The following is a 20,223-nucleotide window of genomic DNA, read 5'->3' as shown; positions in this document are numbered from 1 at the left end:
TCGACATCGAAACATGGTCCATGTTTAGGGTCAAATGGGAAAGGCAAAATTGGGTCTAAATGTAGAGGCAATTCCTTTCCACTCCTTGTTTCCTTCAAAGAAAAATATGATCATCATAAGATGGAGATTCATGCGTGTGAATAACCAAGGGTGGTACAATGTGCAAGAGGGAGATTCCCCACACAACAAGACCAGAGGATAGAGGTATTGCACTTGCAAGTGTGTGTAAGGCATAGTGTTAAAGGGTGGTATTCCTACTAACAATGTACTAGGGTACAAAGGAGTATACCTTTGAGTATCTAGTGATGGCCTAAAACCTTGATATGCATCAAAGGCAATTTGCACTAAGATTGATAATCTATTGTAGGTCTAAAGTAAGAATCTAGATTGAAAAAAGAATAATGTAACGGTCAAGTGATTGTGGGAGGGAAGGGTGTGAAATGTAAAGGTGAATGGGAAGCACCAAACTTATACTCAAATGAAACAAAGGATGAAGGATTATTGTGGAACATCTCTAAACACAGTTTTCTTCAAAACCTTACTCGTATCAATTTGGGTCCCATGGTGGCTTACAATCAATTCCTACATAACAAAAGGACCAGTATAGACGAAATCAAACACACATAAAAATGGATTGTACACACTTGTCATTAGGCTTGATTGTAAAGAGTTTTAACTTTCGATTGTGTCCCAAGTGGAGAGTCTTTCCTAAACTAAGAGATAATCAATCACATCAGCAGAGTGCTTGAATTGAGACGCACCTTGTGAAGAAGTATGAGATAAAGAAGAGTTGGGCCTCAATGAGTGGTCCCTACAAGAAAGGTTAGTAGAAGGAACATTGTCCTCCAAATCAAGACCATAATGTCTCCTTAGGGCCTCTATCAAAGAAGGAGCTAGAAAAAGAATTGGAGGATCCAAAGATGGAGTCATTTGAGCCATAGTGAATCAATTACGTGTCGTTTGTGTATCTCACACAAAACCAAGCTCTCCACAACAACCGAACAAGATACTCTTTAAAAGAGCACTAGCTCTATATCATGTGAAGATGTGCTAGAGTTGGCATAAAGAGAATACAAAATGTACGAACACTATTGAAGCACAATAACTCAAACAATAATGCAATAAACACAAATCCTTAATTCAAAATACAAAACACAAAACAAAAAACACAAAAACAAGAAATGAAAAATGCAAAAGCATAAACACAAACAAAGAAGAAAGAGAATTCTGAAGTGAATGAATCAATGTTGCGAATGAATGAGAGAATGTACAGAATGCTCAAGGGCAAAGCTGTCCAACAATCGATGGCTCTTGTGGAAGGGGGCTGAGGGAGCTGTCGATGTGTGTCATCCACCATAGAAAAATCCCAAGTGCAATAACCACCACTCGAAGTAAAGGCTGATGAAGAGAAGTGCTGATACAAACACGAATCAAGCCGATGCTAGAAATGGAAGGACAATAGGCTGGAAACCAAAATGCAGCAATCTTTGGGGCTGGAATTGATAAATGCAACAATGTAACTGCCTAAAGATGATGGCAGCTTATTATCGGCAGCAATAGGAGACTAAGTGACAGCTATAGACCACATAGCAATAGTCACTTAGGGCAAGGATCCACCCAAACTAGGGTTTTTCTTATGGGACATAGAAACTCTTGAGGACCACGCACCATTTGATAACCTTTGGGTAATTTACATGTTTTGGAGCTATTTTAAAGAGTTAATCAGTCTGTAATGCATTTTTAGCTCAACAAGGGGATGATGGGTGGTGTAGTATACAAGCTAGAAAGACTTCCTTCAACCTGACAATGACGCTCAAGTGGGTGTGGCCAGCAAGAAAATGAAGGCTAGCTGGAAGGAATGATCAAGGATTGAAGTGCCATGCCCACAATATGCTCTTACATAGAGGATCCTTGGGCATTTGTCCTACTCTTTGATAATAAGGCCTTTTATTTTTGGTAATTGCTTTTCAATGTTGTTTGGGGCCATTTTAAGGAGATTTATTTAGGCATTAATGCATGTTACTTTTAGCTTGATAAATGCCTTAATTTTAGTGGCTCAAGTCCCCTTCTTAAGTAGAAACAAGTCCCAAGACAAAGAGAATCCACTATCCACCCTCTCCTTACCCAAAAGGTACCATCAGAAGGAGCGAAGGCATCACCCGAGGGTGCCTCAATGGGCTGCCCAAGGGTCTACCATGATCACAGAGGTGATGGATATCTTCTTTGGTGTAGCCCAATTTAATGGGTCTTAGATTTTTCTTTTAGTCATATATGGACAGCAAAACTTACAAGGACCGTTCTGTGATAAGGGTATCGATGCAGAGGTGTAAAAGAGTAATGATAAGGGTAAGCTGCCATGTAACTGCCCAAGTGAGACTGCCAAGAGTAATTGCTATGAATATGGTGGATCCAAGTTGACCACTGTTGGAAGAGGTAAAAGGGGAATATGCTTACATAATGCAAGGGCTTTCACCTTAAAGGGATGCTTACTTTCATGAGTTTCCATTCAATCCCAAGGCACTATTTCATATAAATACAATGCCAATGCATGGGAGATGCAAGAGTAATGCAAGGTGTCATGTAAAACAAGACAACCTGCAAAATGCAATGGCGTCCCTTGACAAGTGCCCTCGTAGGGGAACTGTCCACTTGCCCAAGCACCTTTTACAAGTATGATCATCAAGATCGAAATGAACAATGATACAAACATATAGGAGCATGAAGAGAGTGACCAAATTCTTGTAAGCACCAAGAGAAGAAGCTGCTCCTCTCCTGGCGTGTTCCATCAAAGTCAACCCTACAACCATCCTTATTAGTGTACTGGCCTGAGCGTCATCCCCATAACTTTCTACAGGTACCTGAAAGGCTGCTTAAGGAACCCATAATGAGCCAAGTGCACTATTGACAGGGCATGGGAAAAGTGCTGTGGTTCTTGTATCAACACCTTGGGCTCGTGCATTACAACTTTGAAAGGCAACTAATCCATGGCCATGCATAGAAGCTAATGTATGAATGGATTGTAAAAGCTATCAGATTTCAAATTGTTAAGTGCATGACTTAATTAATGAGTAAGAGTCATTACATAATAAGTTTGCTTATCTACCTTATTCATTTCTTTTCCAAGTAATCAAATTTATCTCAGCAAATTTCATCCTGTTTACCAAATCTTTGGCAGGTTTGAAGAGTCCTAAAACAAAAGGCATAAAAGACGCACCTGCTGAAGATACATTGTAATGTGATCCTGTAGTTCAGCAATTGATTGCAGATTTTGAGAGCCAAGAGCAACCAATGCCTCACATAGGCATTCTGTGAACTCCATGTCATCTTCACTCTCAGCTGTTGAAGCTTTGCTTTGGACCATGGCTGAGGCATGACAAAGAACCTCAAAAACACGTCTCAAAGCAGTATCATAAGCAGATGCGGTTTCATCGATTGGTCTCCTCCTGCAATTTTACAAAATGATGTTTCTTGAATACGACCAGTGGTCAATCAAGTCTTGTCATCTAGAGTATTCCTCTAATACACAACTTTTCTAGCAAGCAGATGGAAAATGTCTTGAGAAAATTCATGCAAACTATGCAAAGACAATCCTCCACAAAACAATACCCATATTTTCTGTTTTCAGAAGACATCAACAAACCTTCTGCATGTCATCAAACTGTATTATTTTCTCAAGAATTTAATCTGTGGTTCTCTTTATCAACTAAAAAATGTAGGGTGACATCACCATAAACCGAATTGGGTTGTGGAAACCTATCCTTTACATGAGTTCAGCCCAGAACAGCTCCTATAGATTTTACAAGATTTCTGCACAATCATACTTCCCACATTATATACATGAACTTATACCCTCTACATTTCGACGGAAAGAACCAACCATCTTTGGAAAGGCCTTCATTTAGCAGACTTCAGTTTTACAATAATAGAATAGGATGATAATAAAATTGGTACAGCTCACATGAAGCATTTATGGACAAAGTAAGACTCCAAATTAACAAAATGAAGTAAAAATTGCTTTCAAATATATCAGAAGTTGAGTTGACAAAATAAACATTGACGCAACGCACCCATATGAAATGTAGAAGACCTTACAGACACATCCATGAAACTCTAAGACTCATTTAACATAGAAAAATCAACTGACCCTACGGTAATAACTACTCAATATAGCTTCTGCAGTATTGCTTCTGCAGTATAAAGGCAAGCAGAATGGACACAGTAGAATAATCAGTATTAGAGTCAATCCTAAGAAGCCCAAACAAGAGTGGTTGTTGAATGCTCCAAGCCAACCTTGATGCAATTTGCTTCAAAAAGTCTCCAGCACGTAGCCGGAAGTCAACGGCATTCAGTAAGAATCCACAGCTGTGAGATAGCCAAAAGATGTGTCAACATTATATCATACAAAATGCAGTAAACAGAAGCACAACCTAACCTAACAGAAAAAAATAACTGACGCTTCAATTAAGCCAGTCTCTGCCATTCTATGAACCGGTGCCCATTCAACATATGCAAGAAGAGCATTCAGAGTAGCAGTGACTACTGCCACATGTTGCTTTGCAAGATCCAACTGATTTTGTTCAAATAGTCTGACTGCAGCACCAAAATGAGTTTCTAGCATCTACAAGAAACAGAAACTTGCTCACTTATACAGAAACATTCTGACCTTTTACAGACACTTAAATGATGTAGAAAAACAATAAACCAAAAGAAATAAAAGCACTCATCTCTCTGAAAAAGACATATCATCTGAACACAAGCACGTTATAAAGACACATCATTTGAAAGCAATGTGTTACAAAGCCCTTGACAACTGAATTCCTTCTTGCATGAGTCATCATTTTCAGGATATATGACCAAGCAATGTGGATGATGAACATCTACACTTACCTTTATAGGTTATTCTATGTGCAGTTTCTTTCTGAAAGATCTGCACCAGTAAATATACACATTACCTAGCCAAGACCCAAGTGATTTAACAACACACCTCTATCCTGCCTTGACAATCAATTGTTCATCCATCTGCTCCCTCCATCTGCAGCAACTTTCCCCCCTCAGGTAGCACTGCAACATCATTGGTAGTTTTTCAGAAGGGACGCGCAATGGAAACCTCTAGTCAGATGCCAGCACATTCAACAAGTGCCCCCCAGTCAAACACCTTGCGCGTTGTCCTCTCTGAGGAGCAGCTCTTACCTGTCCGGGCTACAGAGCTGGAGCTAAAGGAAACAACGATCTATGGTCAAGTAGTAGGACACTCCCCATCTAGGGCCCAGCTTCAAGATTGGCTTCACTCCACACTGCGCATCGGCACAACACAGATAGTGGAGGCGGTTCTAATGGGCCTAGGGATCTTCATGGTTCTCGGCTCACCTTGGCAAAAGCAGCCCATGAGTTACTAGCCAATTCACCCTATGAGTCCACAAAGGGGGCCACATACATGGTCCCGTGGTACACTGGCTTCACAGTGGAGGTATTTGCACTCCACAACAGGTTTCTTTAGCATCTGGTCACCCTCTTCTTTCCCAGCCTAGCGATAGAGTATCGCCATTTGGCGGAAGACTTTGGACGGCTCTTCGGCACTATCCTTCCCGCGTCTTTCGCGGATGTAGTGACAGCCGCAAGAGTCCCAAAGGTACGAGTGGCAATGAAAGAGGTCAAGAATATCCCACAGTTTCTAGAGATTGAGGCAGGCGGACACTCCTTTAGGCAATAGGTCATTGTGACTGGGCAACCAAGCCAGTGCCTGCACTACCATGACTTTGGGCACTGAGCACCAGGCACCAGAGTGCATGCGCTTCAATGCTAGGGCGGCTCCGCCGATAGGCCCTCAAGTCGATGCGGACGGTTTCACACGAGTACAGAGACGACAAAGAGGGAGACGGCGGGGGGGGCACAGGGAGCTCCTCAGACACTGCCGCGACAGGGAGCTGGAGAGCGAGCCTCCCCCCCCCCCCCCTTGACAGAGCACCACGCGGTCCTCCCCTCCTCACCCTGCCCGACAGGTCCACAGGTCTACACATCCACCCCCCACAGAGGCGTCACAAGCCACCTCACCCGGGGGCCCACAACCCCCACCTCCTCCCCCCCCTCTCCCCACGGCCCCTCCCTCAACCCCAATCTACAACCCCCCTCCTCTAGAGACACTGGGCCCCCCCCCACACCTGCGAGGTGCCTCCGACCACCCTACCATCTCTCAATCCCCCCCCCACCATCACTCCTGCTGCCCCGCGGCCCCCCCCCTCTGATCCCCACCCTGTACAGGTGACCCCTCCCCCACCCATCCCCGCCCCTCCCACAAGAGGTGAGGAGCCCCACCTAGTACATGTGACCCCTCCCCCACCCATCCCCGCCGCTCCCACAAGAGGTGAGGAGCCCCAGACGCCGACATCCTCCACCCATCAGCTGTCTAGCCCCCCCTCCCTCCCTCACACAACCACCAATTCATCCGTCCATGCCGCCCACCACACTTACCCGAGACATGCACAGCTGCTACCACAGGAGTTTTTTGGCAGTGGGCCGTGGTCTTACTCGAGAGTTGCGGAGCGCAGTGTTCCCACTACCGCTGGAGGTGGGAATCTTCGTGGTACGCAAGTCTAGGAGCGGCAAGATCCATCTACTAGCACCACTAGATGGACCAAACTATGCCTTCTTCTATCAGACCTCTCACACATGAGGCTGGACGACGACTCACGTAGAGGAGGAGGTGAAGAGCCAGGTGGCACACCACATTTCCCAATGGATGCGAGAAGGTGGACTGACACTTTCTCCCAGCAGTGCCTGGGTTGCATGATGGACATCAACTGGTGGGCAAGGGCCGAGGTCCCTCATCTGAGCATTATCTTTCGAGCCCCCCCCGTAAGGGAGAGTGCCAATAGATGTGATAGAGTGGCCTCTAGCACAAGCGGCGCGTTTCTACCAATGTACAAAGTCTCACTTCTCAGCCTGGTTGATAGATACCCTGGCAGTACCACAAGACGCATCCATCACCCCCATGGTCCGACCAGGGGGAATGGAGTTCACCATCCAAGCAACAATGAAGTGTATCCACATGCCTCGTAGTTCTTCTTTGTCAGCAGCTTCCACACCGAACAGATGCTTGGTCGGTCAATCACAGGTCTCCCCATGAGTTTACACCTCACATCCTGGAATGTGAATAGCCTCCAATATAGTGGGGCACGTGGTTCCAAGAAGTTGATTGTTCGGCATGAGCTGCAGCCTTCCCTTGCCAAACGGATCGACATCTTACTTCTACAGGAGCACAAGCTCACTCCCACCCAAACCCAAAGGGTAGGGAAGGTACTCCCGCGCAGCTCACACACTTACTAGAAGCACGCCATCGATGCCCACGGCAGGAGCAAAGGCATATGTACCTCTATTGGCCCGAGTCTCACCGCCTATGTACGAGACCACGGGACGATAGTGGCAAGGAGGATTCTATGGATCAGATTGCATATTGGGGACTCATGCCTTGGAGTCCTCAATGTCTATGCCCCTACTGAGGTTAGGGCACGCAGCAGATTCCGGGTGGAGATCGCAGATGGACTCCCAGAGGTGGACTCCTGGCTCGTTGGAGGAGACTTCAACAACCTGGAGGCTTTAGAGGACTAGCAGGGAAGAGGCAAAAACTACCAAGGCATGAATGGGGAGGAGCAAGAGGCATGGGACGTCTTCCTACTAGCAATAGGAGCACGCAATGCTTGGAAAGATCCTGCCTTCCACAAGAGAGAGAGGTCACTGGACTTCTCTTGGGGATACAGACGGCTAGGTGGAGTCTTGCTGGAGCGGTTGGACAGGTTCTATGTGGGAGAGTGGGCATGCTCTCACGGAGGCTAGATTGGGCAGTTGGTGGGCACCACGCTGTCCGATCATTGCCCGTTTCTCCTGACACTTCATCCCCCAGCATTTGCCCTAAACGCACAATCCTGTCGAATCCTGGACTCAATCTATAGGAGGGACGAGGTTACGAGAAAGATTGAGTAAATTTGGACTAGGGAGCGGAGCAGGAGGGACCGGATTGCAGAGGACGTTGCAGAGGCCTTAGCCGAGTCGAACAGTATCTGCAAAGAGGCAGCCATACAGGCCAGGTAGCAGAGCTGGGAGGAGGAGAGGGCACTCGGGAGGGACCTTGAAGCCACGCAGAGATTATTGTAGGAGGCACCAAGGGATCTCACCCTCCATGCACAAGAGGTGTGTGCGCAAGCAGCCTTTGTTGGCCTAGAGGACAGGCCCTCAGAGTTCTCTTTCTGCACCTCTGCAGCTTTCTGGGCGCGTAAGGGGGACACAATGTGCAAGGAGTTTTTCCAAGTGCACCAACCTTCCATCTCAGGAGAGCAGATACGCAGCCTTCAAGATCAGTATGGGAGGATTCATTCTAGCCCAGATGAGGTGATGGAGATTGCCACCGACTACTACAGACGCCTTTTCCAATAGGAAACAGCCTCAGCTAGAGAACAACGATGTAGACAGCAGGTCTCGGATCACATCACGTCCCTCGTCACAGAGGAGATGGGACGCTCCCTCCTAGCCCCCTTTACAGAGAAGGAACTAGAGGAGGCTTTCCATAAACAGAACGGGCAAAAATGCTCGAGGGAGGATGGCCTCTCTAAGGCCTTCTTCAGTACCTATTGGGAGGTGGTAAAGGACCCCCTACTGATGGCCTTCCAGGAGATTTTTACTTTAGGAGAGATGCCAGGGAGTCTCTTGGCAGGCCTTATCAGTCTTCTCCCCAAAGGGGAGACCAGGTGGAGCATTCCCAGTGGAGACCAATCACCTTATTGTTAGTGGCCTATAAGGCATTGGCAAAGATGATTGGTAAGCGACTACGCCCCATGCTTCCAAACATCATCCATGATACACAGATAGGCTTTGTCTAGGATCAAAGTATCCTAGACAATGTATTCACCTTCTTTGAGACAACAAAATGGGCTCAGCACAATAGGCAGAGACTAGCCGTACTACTCTTGGATTTCAAGAAAGCTTATGATAGGGTGGACTGGGATTTCCTAGAGGGCACCATGGTGAGGTTGGGTTTCCCCTAGGCTTGGATTCGCAAGTCTCCGCACTTTACAGATTGGCCACCAGCAAGGTTCTCATACGTGGTAGGCGAGGGGGGGAGTTTCGGCTAGAGAGATCAATCCTGCAGGGCTGCTCCCCGGCCCCGCACCAGTTCCTACTCTTTGCAGAGGCGATGTCTCACTTCCTCAAGTCACGTGTGAGCAGATTACGCGGCCTCTGACTTCCCGTGAGAGAGGAGACTAAGTTGTTAGACTCACAGTATGCAGATGATACAGCACTCTACATAGAGGACGATGAGTTGATGCTGAAGAGAGTGCGGCTGGCTCTTGAGGTGTTCTGTTCTGCAGAAGAAGTAAAAATCAATTGGCGAAAGTCGGTTGGTTTCCTCATAGACCCAGACTCTAACACCGAGTGAGGCGTCCACCTGGGATTTAGATGGGTGAGCAAAGGGCAGACCGTCCGTTACCTAGGGTTCCAGGTGGGATTCAACATCACTCCTGCCCAGCAGTTTCTTCCAGTCCTCGATTCTATTCAGAGGAAGCTGACCTATTAAAGCACCGCTCGCCTCTCACTAGCAATCCGAGTCCTGCTGGTGGTTAACCAGGTCCTCCTAGCGACGGCCTAGTACATGGCCTCGTGTTGGTGCTTCTCCTCATCCTGCGTAGTACAGCTTCGCCGCCTAGTGTGGAACTTTCTTTGGTCCGAATCAAACAGCTCCAGGGATTCCAAGGCCAAGGTGGCGTGGGTGACTATCATACGGCATCGGTCAGAGGGAGGGCTTGGGATCATAGATCCAGAGTAAGAGTATGGCCCTCTTGGGCAAGCTAGTTGTCCGCGACCTCACACCAAGAGGACAGACCTGGAAGGTCCTATTGCAGGAGGGTCTTCAGGATTGTAGATCAAGGCTTGGAGGTGAGTGGAGGCCGTCCCTAAGATGGATCTTCACGTCAGCCCAGATCACCTTTCCTACGTAGCTTGCTCCGTATGTGGCAGGGCCTCCGTAAGGCCCTAATCCAAAGCCCCCCAGGCTGCCAGGAGGAGATAGACCGTCAGCTGATGATTTGGAACCCCCACATCAGAGATCGGAAAGGGGCACAAATTGGCGAGCGCCCCCACATCCAATGGGCTGGTTGGGAGGCTGGCCTGGCTCGTACCATCAGGACATGGCGGGAGGTGTACAGGATGGTGGACGAGGAGGTGTTGCAGCGAGTATCAGGCTACCAGAGAGGAGTGGAGTTGAGGAGAAGGGAGATAGACGCAACAATACCTCAAGAGTGACTTGCTCCCCCGATACAAGAGCTGATAGAGCCCGGGGAGATATGGGCCACTAGGTTTTCACCAACAGGCATCCGGAAGGCAGGCTACTTGATGAGCTGAAGTGGGATCCGGGAGAGTGGCTATGGCTACTGCAGTCGCCAAGAAGCCATCGAGGTTCCTCGAGTACACCGCCAGGATTGGTAGACACGTACTGATGCAGAAGGATATGGAGTGGGCACCGTCAGGTAGCAGGCACTAGGCGGAGCAAAGCATCACGGAGCCTTTCCGACGGACCTTCTGGCACCACCTATGGGATAGCTAGAAGTCGAGGAGGGTATCCTATTTTTTACGGTTGGTGGCATATGGAGGCTTGGGGTTTCCAGAGGGAGATTATAAGCGCTGCACACAACAGCCTCTGGAAAACTCAAAGCATTACCTTTGGTCATGTGGAAAGGAGCACGCCGCATCCTTCACCGTATAGCACCCAGCCTTGGATATATCTCATGGGGGGCTTTTTGCTAGCAGGCGATGTCGTCACCTTCTGTACGAGGCCAAGATACAAGACACGATATTCATTATCGAGGCACAGTGGTGCGCAGTGGTTGGTTTGGAGACTCTACCCATCCGCCAAGTACTGGAGCCCACAGCAGACTGCTTTGAGTTATGGGAGATCATAGGGAGTCTTACCAGTTGGCATATCTGGAAGGCGCAGTGTTAGGAGGCTTTCGACGTAGAGAGACTTTCAACACATGCGACCTTAGCAAAGCTTTGGACCTCCATCATCCACTCCCTCCAATGCCAATGGGATCAGGTGCAGGGCGAGTCCAGGGCTCATTAGGAGCTCCGATGTCACTTCATGCGTGGTAGGGGCGGCCAGGACCTATTTTTCGTGATGCAGGCAGGCAGCCCCAGATGGCGATACACCCCCCTCCATGGCTTCTTGCCACCATCCTCCCCAGACCACATTGAGAGGCTTGTACACATGAGTATTTGTGACTTTCATCAGCTCCAGCTAGTCTGTTGAGCATGAGCACTCCGTTGTAATCAGTTTTTTGAGTAATATAATCAGCCACATTTTACTTGCAAAAAAAATTTGTTGTTTTACCATTCCATATCAGTGCATATGTCACCATCCACTATGTTTAACATGACTGCATACTGTATACAAATTCTATCAGCCCCAACATTTTATCTGTCTGGCTATATTATTAAGGTTTATCCCTTGCAAACTTTGAATTGTTTATTATCATCACACTGCAAACATGTGCAAACTTCAATAAAATAGCCATAATGCCATCAGGCTGTTCATTTTGTAGCTTGCTATATGTAATCCTTCGCCAATTTCCATTTTCTGTTTGCACAAGTGCACCTCTAACGACATAATTCATAAGCCCTTAAATACACTGCAGGCTTTACCATAAGTCTTGATGGAGGGGCCATTCTTGAACAGTTGGACCTGATGTCTTTTGCACAAACCCTTAAAAAACAAGAGGACACAAATAGAAATAAGATGTGTTTGTGGATGCTTTCTCACCCTTCCCATGGGTTATAACAAACCTTGACATTTCAAAGAAAAGATTCTGTAATGCATGCATCATCTTATGTTGTCTGCACAATGAGGACCACAAACATAGAAAACCTTGAATACTAATGTAAGCCTCGTCATATAACTTCAATGCAAGTTAGAGTTCTTGTGTGTCATCTTATTGGCTAAATAAACTTTTTGCCCCCTTGAGCAGAAGCCTTCACTCTTAAAATGAAAATAGACGCTCTGCAAAAATCTCTGTGAAAAGCCTCACCCACACATTGACAAGTTCTCCTACAGTGAAGGTGTGTCATTGTTTTTCAGGTGAGAGTTGAACACTGGAGAAGTCAATTCATCAGCCCCACCTAACCCCTCCCAACTCCTTTCTATATTCAACTGATCCACAGAGGAACTTCAAAGACTGCAAACCCTGTCAAGTGCATTCATTATTTTGGAGTCAGATATCAACCTTAACTGGTAAAGCAATGGGATGCACCATGCGCTGTAATGCTCTGCTAAGAAACTCATTAGATCTTTCAGCAGACCTGCCTCTTATTTATTGAAACAGTTCATTACAATAGCTAACAGGAACTACATTTCAGTAAGGAACCCATGAGGCATGAATGAATAACATTCTATAGACAAATAACTGTCTTCATATGTAGTCCTGACAAATAACAAGACACAAATAATTTTCAGTATCAGAACAAACCTGATAGAATAAAGGAAGAATATGTGGTAAAGCCTGTGTCAGACTCTGGAGAAGCTGCCTACGTCTTTCTCCTGCCAGCAAAAGCTATGTTTAACTAACCTTGAACTTAAAAACTTCAGATTATTGAAGTGTGAGATGACGCATCAGAAGGCAAATGAGACGCACCTTCCAAATCCTCATTATAAACTGTTATATCCTCAGGAAGCCACCTGAAAACCGTGATCACTAATTCTGCCTGCTCAAATACATATTCAGTAGAGTAAGGAAATAAAGAGGCTGTGTGGATGTAAACAGAATCAACTGGAAGTTTCAAGTGCTTGTACATTGAAGTAAATACAGAGATGAAGTTCAACACTAAAAGAAGAAAGTTCAAGCACACGTACATGAGAAGCATTAATGCTCGTTAGCTCATTTAATTTTTTTAGCAATCCTTCCCAGACAGCTGGTCCTTCATGTCTGATCACCTGCAAATCCACTCTCATTATCAAGAAACTATACTACATATACTTGGCTAAACTACAACATATGTTTGGGTAAAATACAACAATACTGCTTCCTGGAAAAGAAACAAATTCACAATGACACAAGTTTGACACAAGCTTTTAGCATACTTAGTCTGGGAAACATCTGTTCCATGCAAATTGCATCTTATTCATCAGCTTGAAACAGCAACAAGCTGCATGCATGATGATAAGCTTTTGAGGCATAGACCTACACAACTATGCCTCATCAAAGTGCAAAAGTTAATGCAAAATCACCTTCGTAATAGAACTTAAAAAGCATCAAAATGCAAAAGGTAAAGGTCTAGGTCGACCAAATTCATCCACAATTGTATGCAAGCATAAGACTTTGCCCTTAGAAACTTTCAACAAGAGATCATAAAATCTGATTCAAATTTTCCAATCAAATATAGGTATGATTCTGCATTTTGAAATTTTAGCTGGGCACGGGTGTGGGGAGGTTGAGGGTTTGGGGAAGAGTGATACTCACACCCATACCTCAGCCACAAGCGCTGCTGTTTGGCTTTTCAAAACCCACTGATCATGCAGTGTTGCCATCTCTGAAATCATCCCAAGTACCAAATCTGCTAACTGAGACCTATTTTCAGTTGTTAGCTCTTCCCACCGCATTCGCACCAAATACTGTTACATCATCAAGAAAATATCACAGTACTGTGAGTAGATATACCCCCCAACAACATATCTCCTGTCTATTTCATAAGATGCTAGCTTATTGTGTTTATGAACTGGAAGCACTTCAAAAACAGTCCATTTGTAAGATTTATAGTGAACATAGAAAGTAACACATGCAACAAAAGAGTACACATGTATGCACATAGGTACATAATTCACTCATTATTCTCTTGTTTCCACCTACAAATAAAGATGCCCTCAATTCAGGTGCCTAACCAATGTGTAAAAACCAAAACTGCACACCAAAAAAGTAAAGAATAAAGGATTCACTACAGTAACTTGACATTTAAACCTATAACATGGAAACCATGTGATCCCCAGAGGTTCTTGGCAAGAGAGTGCCCCTCAATATCTACAGTGGAAGCCTCTAGTCCAATGCTAGCAAAACCGAAGGGTGCACCCCAATCAACAACCATCTGTGTGTTCTTTCGAAGTAGCTTCAATCTGTTAGGGCAATGGAGGAGTACGAGGAGACTGCAATATTCGAGGAGGTGGTTGGGCACTCCCCTTTTTGAGCCACTTCAAAAAGGGGTTTGCACAAATCATTGATTATAGTGCATTAATACCCACTAGATTCACCTTAAAACTGACATTTTTGCTATGCACTTTGCCTAAAAGTTGGGACACTTTTAGAACAGCAATGAGCAACTCCAATGCCATGTTGTTATATTCAGATGTGGAGAGCTCTTTACGCATGGAAGAGCTAAATAGGAAAAATAATTCAGGAAGCAAGTCTTCCAATGCATTGCATACTAGAGGCAAACCTTAGTACAAGGGCAAGTCTCAAAACAAAGCACGCAACAAGTCTCGTGGAAAAGATATAGAGTGCCATCATTGTGGTAGCAAGAAAGGGCACTTCAAGCAGGATTGCTTTAAGTGAAAGAAAGAGAGGGGTAGGGGCAAAGGCACAAATGATAGCAAAGATGAGAAAAAGGACAACCCACATGCAAAGAAGAGCAGTGTGAAGATAGAGGAAGTCAATGTAATCAGTCACAAGAGTGGCAGTGGCAATGATGAACTCTTTGCTTCTTCTTTTAGTGCACAGTCATTGATTGCAAATTCTGATGATGGCATGTATACTTGGATTCTTGATTCAAGTGCTTCATTCCATGTGACACCACACCGTGAGTGGCTTTCTGACTACAATGGTGGTAGACAAGGTATTGTCTGTAACCAGCCTTCCTCCTCGGATAGGGTGGTAAATCCTTGATTACAACTTAATTACAGCATCAAACAATAAATGCAAATTTGAAAATACAAATTTACCTGTCTCTCACAAGCATCAAGTAATACTCTGGACCTCTCCTCTGCTGAACCTGATTGAGCCCGAACTAAAGTCGGCTCTAACTGGAAAGCATCAAGGTAAAGCTGCAACAACTAAGGATGGTCTACCAAGTCATCCTCCTCCATCCATTTGGCATCCATTGGTGAATAATTCTGAAACTTCACCAAGTACCTTCTGGAACTCTTACCCTTGATCTTCCTCTCTTTTGCAGGTTGATTATACCAAAAATGGCTCTCTCCAGCCTCTGAAAACGTTTTTAATCTTGCATGGGCATTTTTGACAAGTGGCAACCTTCCCAAATGGCTTTTCCAACATTATCCATAATTAAATATCAATTTTCAATCTTTAAATATTGAAAATTAATCTAATAATTACTTCACTGCTCTGAAAAATAATCTGACTGGCCAATAATTAAATTGGCTAGGCAACTTCCATTTTCGAGTGTCTCTGTGCCATCTTTGACCATTAGATCGGTGTTAGTTACCATTAAACGCCACATCTCTAGTATTATCAACTGACACTTATGGCTAAATGAATGACCTAAACCAACAATTGACACCAAATACCACCAAGTACCTGTGCAACATAACTTATAGCAACTTTTGCATTTGACACCTCGTGATTTTTTAGAGTCGCGGGCTCATAAATTTACTTTAACCCTAGTTACACCTCACATGTGCAACATTTATTTAATCATGCGATTAAAAATTAATCCACATGTTAAGTGAGGCATCAAAAATACATGTCCTCATGACATTGTCCACTTGGGAAACAACTATGCATGTGACATTGCAGGGATTGGCTATGTGCAGTTGGCATTTCAACATGGTTTAGTGTTCACCTTGCATAGTGTGAGGCATATATCCCAACTCAAAAAGAGCTTGATAAGCACAAGGCAACTAGATGATGAAGGCTATCACACCACTTTTGGGAATGGCAAATGGAAGATATGTAAGGGATTTAGGATTGTTGCTAAAGGCTCTAAGAGTGACACTCTATATCCATTACATGTATCTAGTGTGCGTGACCATGTTGTCACCATAACCGAGCAGCCAAGTGGATCTCTGTGGCATGGCCGACTGGGGCACATGAGTTAAACTAGAATGAAAATGTTTTCTCATTTAGCTTATTTGCCGTGTTTGAGATATGTTGATTTTAACCACTATGATCATTGTATACTTGTAAGCATGCTCAAAAGTCACATAAAAAGTCTCTTTTGTGAAATTCTTCACCCTTAGAATTGCTGCATTTAGATGTATGTGATATCTCAAGGTTGTCTCTAAGGGGAAATAAATATTTATTACATTTGTTGATGATGCCACACGCAAAGTATGGGTTTATCCAATCTCTTGTAAAAACAAGGTATTAGATAAGTTTTGAAAAAAATTGCACTTGCTGAAAATATGACCAACAAGACATTAAAGTGTCTTCACTCTAACAATGGTAGAGAAGATGTGTCAAAAGCCTTTTAAGCCTTTTGTGACAACAAAGGGATAAAGAGAGAGCTCATTGCCTCTTTATAATCCACCCCAATACGGTGTTGTAGTGCGTATATGAAACCAGCCTTCCTTCTTGGATAGGGTGGTTTAACCTGATTAAGCACTTAATTACAGCAATTAGCAAATGAACATAAGCTGAAATGCTCATTTACCTTCATAAACTTGGACAGTGGACACCCTGTTGGCCCCAAAACTGGCGCCCCTTTCGGTATTTCTTTAATTTCAATTACTGATGGATAAATTACAAGCCGAGATTTCACGATCTCCTTGGGTGATTCAGAAGCCCCTTGCTGTTCCAATAATCAGCAAAGCATTCGGGCGAATTGCCCCTTGATTTTCACCCAGGACTTGCTCTGATGGAACCCCAACTAGTCAAATGCGGCCCCAAATTCACAATAGATGGACTGGCATCTGAAATCCTCACAATTCCACGAATTTCCGGTGCTGGTTTTAGTGTACAATGCCTTTGACTAATGGCACAGGTCCCAAGGTGGCTGCTAAACCGGTTTACAGCAGTAAACTCTCTGTTGTCCACCAAATTTGGCTGTACTCTGCTAACAATGGCTGAGAATTACTAAGAATGCTTGAGCATAGACTAGAGGAGATGAGAGAATGCTATAGAGAGAGAGAAAATCAGTTGAAACGTATCTTTTGATTCATAGCTCTAATGACAAATCTGATGGCACCAACAGCTTCAAAAGGGGGGTAAATCATCAGCTCACAGCTCAGCTGACGAGCCCTCCTCTTCTGCTGACGCCTCTCTTCAAGCGGCAGAGAAATCCTGCTGCCCCCTGTACTGTTGCGGCGCGTGATCAGTCGTCGTCGCCTCTTAGAGTCAAATCTGATACCTCCTCTCCCCTACCAAGCTCCGAACGGCTGCAATTTCACTTCCACCACCCTCCAACAGCCTTCTCCCTAGTTGCATGGGAAAGTTTTGCCAAGTGGCAACCTTCCTAACGCATTTTCAGCCATTAAATTAATTTTTCAGAATTAATTAATTCTGAAAATTAATTTCAGCCCTTTGACCCTGCCCAAAATTAAACAACGTGCCCATCTGTAATAAAATTGGCTAGGCCATTTGCAACTTGGAGTGGTTCCCAACCTCTATTGACCCTTAGACTAGCATTAATTAATTAATTAATGCTAGTCCCTAGTGTCACCACTAACACTTAATGGGCAAACAATTGTCCTAGGGTCCAACCTGGCACCAACTGACCACCAAAACCCAGTTGGCATAACTTAACACAACTTTTGCCATTAACACCCACTACATCCTCGGGTCCTTGGCCCGTTCCCCATGAAATAACTGCCATGTGCATCACATGTGCTAAACAACCTTGCACATTTGATTAATAACTTAATCAAATGTTACTAGCAAGATTAAAGTATCTCAAAATTTCACGTCCCCGTGACAGTATAAACAGAATTGTTCAAGAAAAGGTATATACCATGTTGTCTCATGCTGCATTACTCCATGGATTTTGGGCAAAGGCTATTATAACATCTGTACACTTGATAAATCAATCACCAAACACATCTTTGGGGAGGGTCCCTCAAGAAGTGTGGTCAGACAAGCCACCTTCGTATGCACACTTGAGAGTGTTTGGCTGGGAGGCATTTGTGCACATGTGCAAGGAATAACGCAATAAATTGGAGCTAAAGTCCTATAAATGCATTTTCCTATGATATGGTGATGAGGGTGAAATGGGATATAGGTTATGGAATCCTAAGAAAAGGAAATTTATACGCAACACTGATGTTATCTTCCGGGAAGATTGCATGCATAAACAACCCGAAAAGACTAAGGAAGTTAGAAGGCTTGTATCCAAGAAAAGATACCTATAGGACAACAAAGAGTGCTCTTTGTACAGCAGCAAATACCTATTGTAAATGACCCTATAAATGCAAGAAATGATGCTGAAGTTGATCAGCAAGAAGTTGTCCATGATATACCACAGTTTCAGCAAGAAAATGTGCCATTAGAACAACCCCGGAACAAGCAAGACAGCATGCTGAACCATTTGAACAACAAGCTGTTAATGCAGATTTGCAGGCTGCACAGACAACAAACATTGATCATTAGGTCCGTAGATCAACCAGAAATACAAAACAGCTAGATAGGTTTGTTCCTAGTGCAAATTATGTTGTTGATTACGTCATGTTGACAAACTGTGGTGAACCGTCATGTTTCAAGGAAGCAATGGATGGAGAAGACAACAAGAAATGGCATAAAGCAATATTGTCAAAGATGGAATCTCTAAAGAATGGCACTTGGGATTTGGTGCATTTGCCCAAAGGGCAAAAAGTTCTACCATGCAAATGGGTTTACAAGATGGTCACTTCTGGTTCCTCCCCAAAGCACAAAGCACGGCTTGTTGCAAAGGAGTACAAGCAGGAACATGGGATTGATTTTGATGAGATCTTCTCTCTTGTAGTCAAGATGACTACTTTGTGGACCATATTGAGCTTGGTTACATGTGAGGATATGGAACTCATACAAATGGATGTAAAGACTGCTTTCTTATATGGTGATCGGCATGAGGGCATATACATGCAACAACCATAAGATTTTGTGGCAAAGGGGGAAGAAAAGATGATATGTAACCTCAACAAAAGCTTGTATGGGCTGAAACAGGCACCGCATGAATGGTATCATAAGTTTGATACATTTGTGCAATCTCAAGGATTCAAAAGAAGTCAAGTGGATCATTGCTTATACACCAAGGCAACAGATGGCAACCTTATTATGTTGGTTTTGTATGTGGATGACATGTTGATTGCTGGTAGGGATGTTCATACTTTAAATATAGTGAAGCAAAACAAACACAACAGCTTTGACATATAGAATCTTGGTGAGGCAAATCCACATTCTTGGCATGCATATATTCGGAGACAAATCAAAAGGTCTTGTTTACTTGTCACAACAAGAGTATGTATCCAAGATTTTGCACCGTTTCAATATGGAGGGGGGAAAAGCAATCGGCGTACCATTGTCTCCATATGTGAAACTCAGTGCAAAGAACAACCCTACATCTGATGATGAAAAGACCGAAATGGCCAATGTTCCATATGCTTCAATTGTGGGTAGCTTAATGTATGCTATGGTTGCTACACGTCCTAACATAGCAATTGTGATGGGAGTGGTTAGCAGGTACATAGCACATCTTGGTCAAAAGCATTGGAAAGCAGTGAAAGGTATCATGAGATATCTTAAGGACACAAAAGATTTGTGCATCTGCTTTAGAAAGCAAAAGGCATCTCCCGTTGGCTTTACAGATGTAGACTATGTTGGTCATACTGACTACAAAAAGTCTACTTCAGGATATGTATTCACCTTCACAGGGAGGAGCAGTTTCCTAGATTTCCACACTACAAAATGTGTCTTGCATTGTCTACTACAGAGGCAGAGTATGTGGCTGCCACTTAGACATGCAAGGAGGCTTTATGGCTTTCATATCTGGTGGAAGAGCTTGGCATTACCAAGACCCCTATCCTCCATTGTGATAGTCAAAGTGCTATCCTCCTAGCACAAAACCTTGTCTTTCATGCAAAGATGAAGCACATATAGATTATCACTCTGTCAAGGATATACTTAACAACAAAAGCATTGAGCTTGTCAAGGTTACAAATGATAATCTTGTAGATCTTCTCACGGAGGGTTTTCCAACGGAGCAGTTTGCTCATTGCCGACACACGATGGGAGTTGGACAGTATATGTATTTCAGCTTTGTACATACTTA

At 44.3% G+C, this 20,223-nt stretch overlaps 1 protein-coding gene across 5 annotated transcripts in view; it reads right to left on the bottom strand.

The window, feature by feature from the left end:
• LOC148030229 (ARM repeat superfamily protein) overlaps positions 1–20,223 on the bottom strand; it is a 123,551-nt gene that overhangs the window by 40,290 nt on the left and 63,038 nt on the right. For 3 of the 5 annotated variants that reach the window (XM_087686499.1, XM_087686496.1, XM_087686497.1), the window contains 7 exons: positions 13,505–13,648; positions 12,890–12,970; positions 12,672–12,741; positions 12,507–12,577; positions 4,455–4,618; positions 4,291–4,362; positions 3,215–3,443 (listed from right to left, as the gene is read on the bottom strand). In XM_087686499.1, the coding sequence (XP_087542625.1) occupies positions 3,215–3,443; positions 4,291–4,362; positions 4,455–4,618; positions 12,507–12,577; positions 12,672–12,741; positions 12,890–12,970; positions 13,505–13,648 (831 nt within the window). Of the gene's footprint in view, positions 1–3,214; positions 3,444–4,290; positions 4,363–4,454; positions 4,619–12,068; positions 12,177–12,506; positions 12,578–12,671; positions 12,742–12,889; positions 12,971–13,496; positions 13,649–20,223 lie in introns of those variants that run through there. The other 2 variants (XM_087686498.1, XM_087686500.1) reach the window with 2 other exon arrangements.

The sequence above is a fragment of the Lygodium microphyllum genome, chromosome 10, assembly GCF_053477565.2.
Source record: "Lygodium microphyllum isolate KBCC chromosome 10, Lygodium_microphyllum_v1.1.10, whole genome shotgun sequence".
NCBI classification, from domain to species: Eukaryota; Viridiplantae; Streptophyta; class Polypodiopsida; order Schizaeales; family Lygodiaceae; genus Lygodium; species Lygodium microphyllum.
The sequence above is the reverse complement of the archived record's forward strand: the minus strand, read 5'-3'. Positions and strand labels throughout refer to the sequence as shown.